Source organism: Parasteatoda tepidariorum, chromosome 5 (genome assembly GCF_043381705.1).
Source record: "Parasteatoda tepidariorum isolate YZ-2023 chromosome 5, CAS_Ptep_4.0, whole genome shotgun sequence".
In the NCBI taxonomy this organism is placed as follows: Eukaryota; Metazoa; Arthropoda; class Arachnida; order Araneae; family Theridiidae; genus Parasteatoda; species Parasteatoda tepidariorum.
The window spans coordinates 66045499-66061113 of record NC_092208.1 but is presented as its reverse complement, the minus strand read 5'-3'; the positions used below and the strand labels follow the sequence as shown (position 1 = coordinate 66061113).

The following is a 15615-nucleotide window of genomic DNA, read 5'->3' as shown; positions in this document are numbered from 1 at the left end:
AATTTTTTTTCGTAGTCACGCTTCTCATAAGAAGTCAATCTAACCTTGAAAAGGCTTATTTAATTTTTAACTTTTTTTTTGAGCTCGAAATCTTAAAATGTGCGAACAGAGAACGTGAATATGCTTAAAAATACAAGATTACAAAAGTCTTGACATCATAGCCTTGACTTCTTTTTAGAGAATATTTACCTATTCTAATAAAGCACTTTATTCACCATTTACATTCTTTCTGATAAAAAGTATAAACCTTCTTAAAAACGTTGTTCATTTGAATTTTGTTAGGACTGTAGATGTATGTTTTTGTATAATACATTTAAGTTTCTTCCATATTTGTGAATTCAGACGATACTTAAGTAGTTAAATGCACTTAAATTTCCAAGGATTAAAAAAAGATAAGCCGAAATAAGCAGAAGGTATAGTTATGATAAAGTGCCCACGCAATCAATTAAGATAAATTAATGAGTCACGCTAAAATGCGAGCTTTTGAACTAAGATAATTGTTTTTGATTTGCGCTAGATGAATAAATTAGATCTTAGGAAAAATGAAGAGAAAATAATTATACGCACAACTATTTCCCTTTAATATAATAGATATTTTTATGACCTACGTGTAATCATCACAGTAATATGAACAAGAGACATTCATTAAACAGCGTTCGTATTTTAGTTATGATTTGAAATAATCTGAATTAAATCTACTAATTAGATTATATTTGGATCTCATTTATAGATTACATTCGTATTTGTAATGATCTAAATTTTTACTTTTTTATTGAATTAATCTATATCTTAATTAAGATTTGTTCATGAATTACAACCATTTGAGTTATGAATTACTTCGATTTGTAATAATTGCCTAAACTATAACATTCATCTATTTGTATTAAACTGCGTTTTTTATTGAACTACACTTGTTTAAGCTGTATTCAATAGTTTAATTACACTAGTAGTTCTACTATGAATAATTACATTCATTGTAATGCAATTAAGCAATTATCTGTTTAGAGGAACGTAAAAAAATTATCTAACTATTATTGACTCGAGTTATGCTTGAATTAAGGTAATAAGTACTGCTATAATTATGATTGTAGGTAATAATTACTGTGGAAATAGACACCCAATATACTAATATAGCTAACTAATATAAGTTCTGTTAATAAATGCCTAAACTATGAATTATATCTATTCGAGTTAAACTGCTTTTTTTATTGAACTACGTTTGTTTAAACTCAGTCAGTCTGTTAAGCTTGTTAATTCAGTCGTTTAATTGCACTAGTAATTCTACTATGAATTACATTCATTAAAATGCAATTAAGCAATTATCTGTTTTGAGGAGCGTAAAAAAAATTTCTAAGTGTTACTGACTCGAGTTATGCTTAAATTGAGGTAAAAAGTACTACAATAATTGCAATCATAGGTAATAGGTACGGAGAAAACGACACCCAATATATTAATATACCTAACTAACATAAATTCTGTTTCATGGAATTTAACTTTTAAGGTTCCCAGAAGCGGATAAATACTTATTAACAACTAAACAAACTAAATGCTATAAATTTAGCATTAAGTTTATTATAAGCCCATTCAGAGTAAAATAATAGCTGGAACAAGGATTAATTGTTGTGCAATTTGTATTAACCTTGCATTATAGAGAAAAAAAATGCAGTATGAAAAAAGAAAATCATAAAATATATGAATTAGAAAAAGAGAAACATACAAAAAGGACAACTAGAAAAATGATAATATATACAAATAAATGTAAAAAAATATTTATATAAAAAAATTGGTTTGTACATTTAAAAAGTAGCAGTCAGACTTGGTCCCCCTCCCCAAGGACAGAAGGAGGGTCGATATTGATGCTATTAGACAGATTTTTTAAGTTCTAAACAAGTCTGATTTAATTTTTTTCGAGCTTCACGTATTTTTCAAGATAACTCGATTTTAAGCAAAATTTTCATCGTCGACACTTTACAATTGCATCACCATACATGAACCAACATGCAACAACCTGCATGTCAAATTAAGACCGCTTTTTTCTGCAAAATCCAAATCTGCAATAAAAAATAGGAATTCATGTATACGATTTTAAGTTACCTCCGCCTTCCCAGAGGTAATATCGGGTCGTCTAATCTAAATCATCGCATGAAAGTATTTCATACGAGCATTTCTAGATTTGATTTGAAAGATTTTTAGATTTGAAAGTTTGCTTTTTTGATTCTATGGTATTTCTTGAGAAATTTGACTGCTGCCACATATTTTAGACAACCTATATATTTTATCTAAATTATCTAATTAAAGTTACAATTTTAAGAACACAGCAAATAATTAGGACAAAAGAACTTTTTTTTTCTATATTATTTGAGCAAATCAATTTAACATATCTTACAAATTAAAAACTTGTTACTTAAAAAATTTGATTGTTTTATAATCACAAAAGACAAAATTTATGCATAAGGCAATAATTGTGACATAATTAAATGCATAATTTCTTCTCCTGTCAAAACATGAACAACAGTTGTTTTCCCATTATACATTAATTTATCAAGAATATTATAAGTAAGGAAATAAATAAGAAATAAAAATGAAAGCAAACTTATGAAAAGAATGCCCTTTGACCCTTGAGTCTTGAAAAATATCGGAAGAAAAAAAATTAGATAAAAAAATGATTAGAAGACAGGGTTTTGTTATCTAGAAAACTTATCTTAAAATAATTCAAAAGAAAAAAAATTGCGTTGTTTTTAAAATTTTACAATCAAAATAAATGTATAAAAATTGTCAAAAATTTTGTAAAATTTTACGCACAATAAAACTAGTAAAAAAAGAGACAGGAATTGTTGAGTGCGAAATTAAACAAGCTTATACGTGATATCATATTATTTAAATTAAAAATTAGTTTCTTATTTTATTTATTTTTATTCCTATTTTTCTTATTTTATTATTTTTTTATTTTTTTCCTATTTTAATTTTTTATTTTATTTTCCTATTTCGGTTCAAATAACCCGACCATTTGGGAAAAATATATTACAGTGTATATTCAAGTAAAATAATTTATTTGAAGTTGTTTTACATATGAATTCTAATAATATAAATATATCATCTTTAAGGAAATCTGCTACTCATAAGTTGATCAATTTTTTTCGAAATTCTCTTTTAAAGATTTTTCATACATATTAATTTTAAAAAAAGTCTCTTTAAAAGAGTTTTTTTTTTTTTAAGAAAATCTTCGAGTCGAAATTAGATTATGGCTAATGAAAAGTAACTTCGGAATTTTAAATCTATAAACGACTATCGTTTCAGCTAAATTTCATAATTGATTTTATAACTAGAAATTAATAGCATTATTTCTCAATATCAACTGAAAAATAATAGGCTCCATAAATTATGCGACAAAGATGTGGAAAATTTTTAAAACTATGTGGATAGGTTGCGGATGGCCTAGAAAACAACTAAAACCGAAAAAACCTGGCTTGTAAGAAAAAAATACCAACTTCATTTTCTTCTGTGTTTTAATTACAATTTTCAAACATCAGAGTAAGATTTACACAAAGTTACGCAACATAGTCAATAATATGTTTCTAAAAAATATTCTCAGAATTCAAAGTGAAAGTAAATTTGCATAGTAAAAAAGCAGCATAAGCAAGTTTATCTAAAAGATGAAATTATTCTACGAAGAATTAAACATTAAGTGGTAATTCGGCGGTTATGCGAACAATTGTAAATTATGCATCTTTCTACATCTACCGCATATTTGCACAGTTTTTACGACCCTAAATATAACTATGCATTAGTTTAGCCTTAACATTTAAAAGTTTAAAATCTGATGATTATTTTCTTCTTTCTCTTATTATTTACGACTGCTTCAATATTTTCGCTCTCTTATTATTCACGACTACTTCAATATTTTCGCTCTCTTAGTATTTACTAGTACTTCAATATTTTCGCACTCTTAGTATTTACTAGTACTTCAATATTTTCGCACTCTTAGTATTTCCTAGTACTTCAATATTTTCTCTCTCTTATTATTTACGACTACTTCAATATTTTAGCTCTCTTAGTATTTACTAGTACTTCAATATTTTCGCATTCTTAGTATTTACTAGAACTTCAATATTTTCTCTCTCTTATTATTTACGACTACTTCACTATTTACTTCTTTTTCGTATTATTTACGACTACTTCAATATTTTCTTCTTTTTCTTATTATTTACGACTACTTCAATATTTTGTTCTTTCTCTCATGATTTACGACTAATTCAATTTGTTTTTGTTGGCCTTTTTTTAATTTTGTTCAGAGAATTTAAAAGTATACTAGTTATTCTATAATTAATGTTCTTAATAAGCATCTTTAAAATATGGTCTTTAAGTAAGCAAATTTCAGAAATTGCAAATTATTATTAAATAGATTTCAAAAATTTCTATAAAATCGATCTAATCATCGCTATTCAATATCAAACATTTCAAAAACTTAATTAAAATCACTAGAGTCCCTATTTTTTGCAAGATGAAACCGTAGGTAATAGAGAGAGCAAACAACTCCTAAAAAAAGCGAAGAAAATGTGTCAAACATCAAAAGAAATCTCACGTGATCTGAAACAAAGGGAGTATTATTTGAAACAAACTAAGACAATGAGTAACTTTCAATCACTTCTGTCCCCGTTGCTTTACCTGCTACTGAAACAATCACTACATTACGCACTAAATAAAATTTAAAAGAAAAGAAGAAAAATCAAAAAAAATTCACAAGATATAAACACAAAATTTAAAAAAAAATACATGATAACTCCAGTAAAGTAGGTAGTTTTAAATGCAACAACCATTTTGTAAACAATTATTTTGTTAAATGCTACTGATCCTTGCAGTGACGTGCAGTTGCAAACAGATTTTATAAAGACTCGAAAAAGTAAATAAGACCAAGATTCTGATTAGGAATGCATGGGTATTAAGGAGTTCATTTTTTTTTTTTTTTACAAATTTTTATCAAGAAATGCGGGAATTTCTTATGAGGAGACCGAAGTTTGAACCCAAGCAATGTCTGTCTCTATATACTGCTTCCATAGTGACCATTTTGAAGTAAAATATCACGAGCGTTTGTTGGGTCTTAAGTTAGACTTCCCAGTCTAACTCTTTGGGAAAGATTCTCGACATTTTTCTCTACATTTTCTCTTGTGTAAATATGGGCTAGTCTCATCTTTCACGAAAGCGAGTTATACCCAGTACATTATCTAGGAATTTTGTCTTCTGAGTTGTATTCAAAGTTACAAGGCTACGGAGTTTAGCAGTTAATAGCCACAAACCCAAAAGTTTGGTCTTAAAAAGGTAGTATTAAAAAATTTTTTAAATTTTACCGACAAAAATAAAAAGTTATTAAAAAACAGCTTTTTACAGTGTCTAAAACAAAAAACGAGAACACCTTAATAACTTTTGAACTAATGAACAGGTTTTTACAGTTATTAACGAACCATTAAAATGCTATTTTAATGATTCGAAGACCTATCCTTAATTAAGCTAATTAATTTGTGCAGTTCATAAAATTGAGAAATCAAGCACAAAAACGAATTTTCTTTGAATAAGCATGCTTCTATTTCTATTTAATTTTCTAAATTAAAATATCGTGATCAGTAATTAACATGCATAGTTAAGGTTTATGATATGATGATAACGTATTATGATAATATCTTACAATTAGGCCGAAAGTTATGAAACCCAAGACAAAATTCTTGATGGTTTGATGGATATTTTGATGGTTTATGTTGGTTTCATGTTGGCCCAACTGTATTTGATGGTAACCCAACATCCAACAGTTCCCATCTTGTCGTAATGGATTCTGATGAGCCAACAAACTCCCATCATTTTATGTTGGAAGATGATATTTTGCGATATGATGGTCAACCAACATGTTATGTTGGAAATTTTTGGGCCAATAATTTCCATCATTTTATGATGGAAAATGATGCTTTGCTATCTTTCAAATCTTACATTATATAGTCAATCTTAGAAATGTGGTTTTTCAATGTTTAAATGTTTTCAATGGTTTACAATCATGCATAAAAATTTTTAGTTTAAGATAAAACTTATACAGTTTAATTAAAAAATGAATGATCTTCTCTTACATAATAACTTGGTAAGTCTGTTTTTGTCTTAAATTGCAATGTGACAGGCCCTCGATTATTTGTTTGAATCGTCATATGTTTCTCGCTCTTAAAGGTTCTGTATCTTATTTTACGCACGGTATAATAATTACCCAGCTACCGAAAAACAATTTCAGGAGACCAATATGAATCGAGTTTGAACTTATTATCATTTTAAAGTACACAAAATATTTCACACAAAAAAGAAGGCCAAAAACTGAACAGCTAAATTTTTCGCACGTGCGGCTAAATGCGTACATCCGGAAGCAAATGAACGAATATCCCCGGCAAATTAAATTAGAGTGACAAGGCGTCAAACAAGGCACTACGTAATGAAAGATTTCTCCCCACCATCATTGCATGAGGGACGTTTATAGGATCAACATAGGATAAACTGACGGATGAACCCATGTTTTCTCTGATAAACTGGCACGTGTCTGTTTAGAAGTGGATGAAGCTTGATTGAAATTTTCTCGTGGGATATTTGTTTTAGAAGGAAATAAGGATTTTTTTCGCAAATTTAGTAAATTAGACAAGTAATTGATTTTTTCAGAAGATTTCATAGAAGGTGATCATTATTCGGTAGCGTATGAAAATCAACGAAAAGGCAAGTTTAAATATTGTAAATGTATTTCTGTTTCTAAGGAATGAAATGATAAAATCATTTAAATTAATCAACATAAAAGAAAATTATTGAAGAAAGCCTCACCAATTCTTGGGCCTCTCTTAAGCAGTTTGCACCAACTTGAATGATAATGAGTTCTAGTCTGAAAATAGGATTTTTAATTAGTAAACTACATAAAACTACAAAATGCGCTGCAAAAAATTTCTGTTAAAAAACACAATTCTGTAACTTTCCTTCAGAAAAAAAATTACAGAAATTTACTGTTAAACTACACCATAATCGATCAAAAGAGACATTTTTTCTGTTATCAAATAAAATTATACAGATTGTATCTGTTAAGTACAGATTTTTTTCAGTTTTGAATGTAAAAAACTTTGGTATTAAACCAGCAACAAGTAATTTGATAAATTGAAACGGATGCCGACCTGCTTGTATGATGGTCAAGACGTTGACCTTATGCCAGGAGAATCCGAATCCCGCTTCGGAACGTCTAAACTTAATGAAGGAAAAAAATAAAAATTCTTCGACGATTCTTAAAATCGACAAATTGAAATTCGATACCTCAAAAATCGTGAGAAATCACGCAAAAATGGAATAATTAAATAATTATTATCAATTTCAAATAAATTAATAATCATTAAGTTAAAATTGTAATAATTATTAACTTGGTGATGAAAATAATTAAAAATTGGTTAATAATTAGTAAAAATTTTAAAAGTATGTTTCACTTTACTAACCAGATAGTATACAGCCACCTTCATGCCAAGTTTTTATGCCGTACAAATAAATCTGGAACGTACAAATGTTCTGTAATATTTTGTTGCAGGAAATTTCTGTCAACGTGTTTTTTCCGTAACATGACAAATTCCAATATGACGGGCTTTTTTTTTCCTTTTTTGCAATTTGAATTGAATTGCCAGCTGTTAATATTTCATGAATAAATATTTTGATGAATATATTTTTCCAAAAAAAAAATTTATTGGGTCGATTAGTGATAAACGTCATGTCACGGAATTAAACATTTTTTTTCATATAGAGTTAATAAAGTCTGACTTAAGCCATTCCAAAATAAATTTTAAAGAAATATCTAATCCATATTGAGTATTAATAAAACTTTTTATNACTCCATGCCACGTCGTATAGCAGCACTTATTGCAGCGCGTGGTGGCTGCACCAAATACTGATTTCGGACGCTTAATTTGTTTCTTTTGTTTTGAAAATTTCATCATTTATTTGTATCAGTACAAGTCGTTTCTGCATTAAATTTCATTTGATTCTGATGATTCTTTCATGGTGTTGCATTTTCTACAAACAGCAGTTTATTTCTAAGGAATGAGATTATAAAATCATTTAAATTAATCAACATAAAAGAAAATTATTAAAGAAAGCCTCACCAATTCTTGGGCCTCTCTTAAGCAGTTTGCGCCAACTTGAATGATAATGAGTTCTAGTCTGAAAATAGGATTTTAATTAATAAGAAAAACTGCATGAAACTACGTACTGCGCTGCAAAAAGATTTCTGTTAAAAAACACAATTCTATAATTCTCCGACAGAAAGCTTCTGTTCTCTGAAACTACAGAAATTGACTATTAAACTACATCATAATCTGTCAAAAAAGACGTTTTTTTCTGTTATCAAATAAAATTACACACATTGTATCTGTTGAGTACAGATTTTTTCAGTTTTGAATATAAAGGACTTTGGTATCAGAGCTGCAACAAATAATTTGATAAATTGAAACAGATGCCGACCTGCTTGTATGATGGTCAAGACGTTGACCTTATACCAGGAGGATAATGGAGCCGGATCCCGCTTCGGAACGTCTAAACTTAATGAAGGAAAAATATAATAATTCAGCGACGATTCTCCAAATCGACGAATTGAAATTCGATATCTCAAAAATCGTGAGAAATCGCGCAAAAATGGAATAATTAAATAATTAGTATCAATTTCAAATAAATTAATAATCATAAAGTTGAAATTGCAATAATTATTTACTTGATGATAAAAATAATTAAAAATGGGTTAATAATTAGTAAAAATGGGTTAATAATTAGTAAAGTCTGTTTCACTTTACAAACCGGAGATATGTACAGCTACCTTCATGACAGATTTTTATGCCGTACAAATAAATCTGGAGCGTACAAATGTTCTGTAATATTCTGTTGCAAGAAATTTCTGTCAACGTGTTTTTTTCATAATTGTGTACGCAAACGTGTTTTTTCCGTGACAAATTGCATTATGACGGGTTTTTTTTTTTTTTTTTTTTTTTTTTTCAATTTGAATAGAATTGCAAGCTGTTAATATTTCATGAATAAATATTTTCATGACTATATTTTTCGAAAAAAACTTATTGGATTGATTAGTGATAAACTTCATGTCACGGAATTAAAAGTCTTTTTTTCATGAAAAGTTAATAAAGTCTGACTCAAGCCATTCCAAAATAAATTTTTAAAAAATATCTAATCCATATTGAGTATCAATAAAAATTTGTATTAACTTAAAACAAGTTGAAATAGCTTTTAGTAACTATCGCATCCCAAGGAAATAAGAGATATCTACTGCTTTCGTTCAAATTATAATTCAATAATATTTTTTTAATTTATAGCTTTTTCATGCTATGCGTTATTTATTTTCACTTTTTCAATTGGATATCTGCAAATGATGTCATCGTGAGTAAATTGTGGCATTTGTCAATTCGAAAGTCAATCAGGTTCGACGCAAAAGCGTGACGTCGCTTACAGGTATCCAATTAAATTACATGGTTAGGCCTAATCACTTCACTTCTTCTTGGATTAAAAGTAACCAATTATACTTCACTTGGTTTTATTTCTTACTTAACATTTTTCATGCCTTTCTCTCTGATGTAAAAGTCGTGCTGTAGTTATTTTAAGTGTTTCTTCAAGTGTTGCTCACCTATTTTAATTTTATATTTCGTGGTTGGCATGTGTCATTGCTTTTCATGTGATGTTGCTACATGTGTTGCTTTGTAATTTTTTAGAGTTCATGTGCGTATTTACTCATTGCCATTAGAGTATTTTACGCATTGCCATATGCTTCTGTTATTTTTGCATTAGAGAACTAATTGCTACATAAACAAAAAAATAACCATCCTTTGACCTACGAGCAAAATAATTTCTTTTTTTAAAGGTGATATTCAAAATCAAAATTGATCTAGCTTTTCTAATTCATATTGTGGATCCTTTATTAAAAAGTAATTATTTAGCTTACAAGAATATGAAATATTAATAATTCTATTTTTTTCCAAATTAATAATATTTCACTCAACTAATCTGTTTGCAAAATCCCAAAACTTTGTACAAAACATCCTTGACTTTTTTTATTAGACTTTGATATTTTAATTTTAGTTATCGTGTATTCCGAAATCTTTATTAAAAAAAGCTTCAAACAGTAATTTTAACATTTGTATAAACCAAATACTAATAATTCGAACAGATTATCAACATTTTTTTTTAATTTGCAAAAGTGTTTGTAAACGAATTCTTTTTCCCATAAGCTAGGAGAAGCCTCACAATTCTAATTTCAATTTTCAGTATCACTGTAACAGGAAGAAACATTTCATAAACCTAAACCTAATCCAGGTGAAAAGTTTCGAGTTCATATTGTGCATGTGTTGAAATGTTCTAATTTGGCGATATTTGATCGCACAGCCTGGGGAATAGGAAGCCAACATTCTCGGATAGTAATTTCCGCCCAATTCATCATAACAGAGGCCACTGGGTAATTCTCATCACTTCTATGGCTAATATTTCGTCATATATTTGGCGTAGGATGAACGGTACTGTTACGCCTACATGATTGTATTTACAATCATTAATTTTAACGCCGCCAGGTGTGGTCTTTGCGGGACACAAAGGTTTTTTCAATCTGTTTTATATACATATCGCTTTCTTATCAAATTGAATTTTAAAAGTAATTAAAATACGCAATTAAAAATAATAGATTTTTTAATGAGCTATTAAAGATAATTAAAGCAGGCTGTTAAAAAATATTATTTTCCTAACTCGGAAAAATGTTATGATGCATTTTAATGTAATGAGCTATATGATTAACCAAATTTCAATTAATTATATTCTTAGGCAAAATATCATAAAATTAAATAAAATAATGTAATATAATAATAAATTAATATTTTAAAATTACATTTGAATCAATGCATTATTTTGGTAATATATTTTATTATAAATACATTTTGTAATTAAAAATAATTCGAACTGAGAAATTTTTGCTAACAAAAAGTACAGTACAGTTTTTAATAAATAAGTTCTAAATATTCTAAATTCTAACAGTTTTAAATAGTTCTAAACTTTCAATTTTCAATAAATTTTAAAAAAAATTACTGATTAAAAATAATTTAATAATACCATTTTTAATTAATGATATATTAGGTTTGCGAAAAAGATTTTTACGGTACTACCANCCCCCCCCCCCTATTTTAGAAATAACATTCTAATTCACGTCGACATTAAACTAAAGCTTAAAGAAACTCAAGACAAATTTAGTTAAATGAACATTTTACAACAAACCATTAAAAGTAAAAATAATAAAAAATTCAAATGTTCGTTTTGTAAGCTGGTCCGCTTAGAATGCTTTTTAATTAAACATTTAAAAAAAAAACTTCATTAAGTAATAATATTGGTTTTATAGATAATTTATTTCATTATACGTACCCATTTATTTTTTTTTAATTATTCGTTAGATAATAAAATTTATCTATAATTATCTAAAAATCATGCCGACCTAAATCAAANTTGATTAAATATAATAATGCCATTTTTAATTAATGATATATTAGGTTTGCGAATAAGATTTTTACTGTACTACCTGACCCCCCCCCTCTCCTATTTTAGAAATAATATTCTAATTTACATCGACATTAAACTACAGCTTGAAGAAACTCAAGACAAATTTAGTTTAATGAACATTTTACAATAAACCATTAAAAGTAAAAATAATAAAAAATTCAAATGTTCGTTTTGCAAGCTGGTCTGTTTAGAATGCTTTTTAATTAAACATTTAAAAAAAAACTTCATTAAGTAATAATATTGGTTTTATAGATAATTTATTTCATTATACGTACCTATTTAATTTTTTTTAATTATTCGTTAGATAATAAAATTTATCTATAATTATCTAAAAATCATGCCGACCTAAATCAAACAGTTTTTCTTATTTCTAATCAGTTTGACAACCCATTAAGATTTCCAGGTAAAATGTAAGTTTTAATTCAGCCTAATTTACTTACTCTGATCCTTTTTCTTTTAGTATATTTTGTAAGAAACTGGAAATTTTTTTCCAATCCAATATTTTAACCTTTTTACCAGTATTTTTAATAATGTCTAACTTTCAACTTATAAATAAATACTATAAAGATAGACTATTTACTAACAATAAAAAATTTGCAATAATAGTTTTATTTATTTGTTTTCAATGGCAATTATTGACATTGATTTTAGCGTATATCAAATAAAGCAAATCAGACTTTGAATTGTAAAATATTAGATTAATAAGTTTTAATGAGGATATAATCTTTTTATTGGTACTAAATGTACAGACTATACCAATGCCATGCAGAGGTATGTGAATGACTTGTACAAACTCCTCTATTAGATGCCACTTAAAAGAGGATTGTAACGTGGTAGAAAATGCTAAAAATCTTCATTAGAATTCTATATTTTTGTAAAACGTATTTTTCATTCATTTAAAATTTCAGAATTTATTTTAATTTATTTAGAATTAATTCGGAATTTATTCTAAGATAAGACATTAATTATTTCAAACAAAATGTCCTTAATTTTTTTCTTAGATGGGAATAATAATTAAATTTTAATAAGCAAAGCTTTAATAAGACATTTTTTTTTAAAAAAATCACCTTTTATTCTAGATAAAAATTTTATTCCAACTAAACATTTACCGGTGAAAAATCTTAGTTTCATAAAAAGAATTAATGTAGTTCTTATTGTTTTCGTGTCGTTAATCAACGATTAGATGCCCCCTTTGGCTAAATGTTTCAGGGCAACGACCCCCTGTACCCCGCTTAACTATGCTCTCTTACCAGAATTGTTTTAAAACTCCTCTTGTAGAAAAAAATAAACAACTTAAAACTTACTTGTTTTTTCCATGTTCAACCCATTTTTCTGCTATCAGTTTTCTCTCTTCAACAGTCAAGGAAAGACCTTCCCCCGTTGTGCCGTTTACTAAAATGTTTTCATAACATTAAAAATATTAATATTTTAATCTAATATTATCCAACATAGAAATATTCAGATTTATATTTTTTTTTAAATTATTCTTTGTAACTTCTTGAGCGATTAAAGTGTCAAATAATAAAAATAATTCCATTGTGGGGATATATTTATCCACAATGAATCGAATTTATTGATCTATGAAAAGGTACCCCAACATAGAATCGAGTTAACATGTCTTATATACTAGTGAATTGGAATTGGAATTTTGTAGTGGTAGACACACTACAGTACTCCCCCACCAGAATTATAGCAGTAATATTCGTTGAAAGGATACCACTAGTTGATTCATTGCTATTTTGTGAGGTGCCGGGGAAAGCTGTGTTAAGATCACCGTAATTTTGAGTGCTGATCGTGAGAGTTGTATTAAGGTCACGGTCGTGATCACTCCTGTGTTGCCTTTAGCAATCGGGTGAATGCGTTGTACGTTGTATGTGATCGAGACTGAGTAGCAAAAGCGCGAGGAGGTGGATAATGTCGCAGGTAGTCACAAGTAGTAAGTAGGCGCAGTCCATCGAAGTAGGCGTGTTTAAATCGAAGTGTTAGTTTCTGTCAAGGCAGGCATGTTCACATCACGTCTGAAGGTCACCAATGTGGGGTTATATTTATCGACCATGTCAACCTTCATCTATGAAAAGGTACCGTAACGTAGAATCGAGTTAACATGCCTCGTATACTAGTGAATTGGAATTGTAAATTTGTAGTGGTAGATACACTACACCGTATTTCTGTATATTACGTTAACATTACAATTATCTGCAGAGAATGAAATAAATACTAACAATAAAAGTACACATCTCAAAAATATCTTTCAAAGCAAAGTTAAATTAAAAAGTACATTTGAGAACTTTCATAGGGTATATATTAGCCGCCAGATCTACCCCCAGGGTAAAATCTAGCCCAATAAAGTTTCAGTACATTTACCTTTAAACTAATAAAAGCTTTCTTGATGTGTATTCATGGTGTAACGGTTATGCTGTTCAGTTTCTACCCATAATGTTCAGGTAGGAAGCGAAATTCTTTTTATTAATTTAATCGTTTTATAAATAGGAATTTTTTAATTTAAATTATCTTTTTAAAAAAATAATAGATATCTTTTATTTATCAATTGAAATAATTGATAATTTTAGAAAAATTGTAATTAAAAATTTAAATTAAAATTTTGTAATCTTTTTAATCACTAAATAAGGAAAATTTAACTAAAACTAATAGATTATTTTTAAAAAAATAGTGATTTCAAATTTAAATTAAAAGTTTGTACTTTTATTTCAAATAATCCATACATTTTAATTAAAAAATAAAAAAAGTAATAAATATCTATTAATTTTTTTGTTTTAAAAACTTTAATTTGTTTAAAAAAATTAACTAAAAAACTAAAAAATAATGATTTATAAATTAAATAAAACATATTACCTAGTTATCAACCTTTTTTAGAAAAGAAAATTAGAGACAGCATTCTATCGTCGCAACAAGGATTCGAACTTTGGACCTCTCTTTAGAAAACGGAACGCTTGCGTACCCGTTACATAACGAATAAGTAAGTTTTTGTTAGTTTGAAACTAAAATGAACTAAAACTTCAATATGAAATATTTTACCAAAGGGGTAGATCTGACGGTTAATTTGACGATTAATTAATTGAACGATTTTCTTCGTGCAGCCTAAACTTACAATTGTGATAAAGAATTCATGAAGAAGTAAGAAGAAATGAAAATATCTTAAGAAAATAATCTCACCGAAGACTCCTTTAACACTGTTTTTAACTAAGAAATCAACATATTTTTGTATAATATCAGCATTCACCTCACTAGAATTAAAATAATAATATTTTTATTAGCATTTTCTAAATTTTCATCAGTATTACAGGAGTACTATCACATGTCAAACGTTTGTAGTCAATCAAATACTATTTTGAGTTATCTTACCCGTTAGGCTTGAAACCAGTAAAAGGGGCTGATATAAGACCACTGAAGGCTTGAATCTGTAAACAATTCAAAATATTAGTAAACTATTAAAGTTAAATTAAATGATGATTTAAAACTAATGACAATAATTAAGTCTAGTTTTTACCAAAAGAATCAGATGAAAGAAATTTTTATGCATACAATAAGATTTAACTGGTTTTTGACATATAGTGAAACATATAAGCCCAGTGGCTGGGTGATAGCGCTTCCCGCTCTCGTACCACAGGTCCTGGGTTTGATACTCGGGACGGACAAGGTTGACTCAGCCTTTCATCCCTTCAGTGGGTTGGTAAAATGAAAGCCAAGCATGCTTGGGGACTAAACACTGTTGGTTTCACATTTGGTTGACTACCCAACTGGAACGTCTGCTCTTGCATCCCAGAGCCAAAGGGCAAGAAGACTAAAATGGGTACAGTAGACCTTGGTCCTCTATGGGCTGCCGTGCTACTGAGTTTAGTGAAATATATACTAAAGATTAAATTACGGTAAAGACAGCTTGTAAAGAAATATTTTGTGTACCCAATCTAAATTTTGCTTAAAAATTTATGAAATTATTATATACAGTCAATTCGCTATAACTCGAAGTACGATAACTCGAATATTACTATAACTCGATTTTGAATTAATCGACTT

At 28.0% G+C, this 15615-nt stretch overlaps 1 protein-coding gene and 1 long non-coding RNA gene across 7 annotated transcripts in view; one reads left to right on the top strand and one right to left on the bottom strand.

Annotated features, from left to right (window-relative positions):
- LOC107447262 (uncharacterized) overlaps positions 1-15615 on the top strand; it is a 163909-nt gene that overhangs the window by 24957 nt on the left and 123337 nt on the right. The gene's annotated exons all lie outside the window — the stretch shown is intronic.
- LOC107441033 (N-acetylneuraminate lyase) overlaps positions 1-15615 on the bottom strand; it is a 37253-nt gene that overhangs the window by 11038 nt on the left and 10600 nt on the right. For 2 of the 3 annotated variants that reach the window (XM_071181553.1, XM_043050257.2), the window contains 4 exons: positions 14944-14999; positions 14755-14825; positions 12885-12972; positions 6838-6895 (listed from right to left, as the gene is read on the bottom strand). In XM_071181553.1, coding sequence (XP_071037654.1) covers positions 6838-6895; positions 12885-12972; positions 14755-14825; positions 14944-14999 — 273 coding nt within the window. Of the gene's footprint in view, positions 1-6837; positions 6896-8147; positions 8206-12884; positions 12973-14754; positions 14826-14943; positions 15000-15615 lie in introns of all 3 variants that reach the window. The other variant, XM_043050258.2, reaches the window with a different exon arrangement.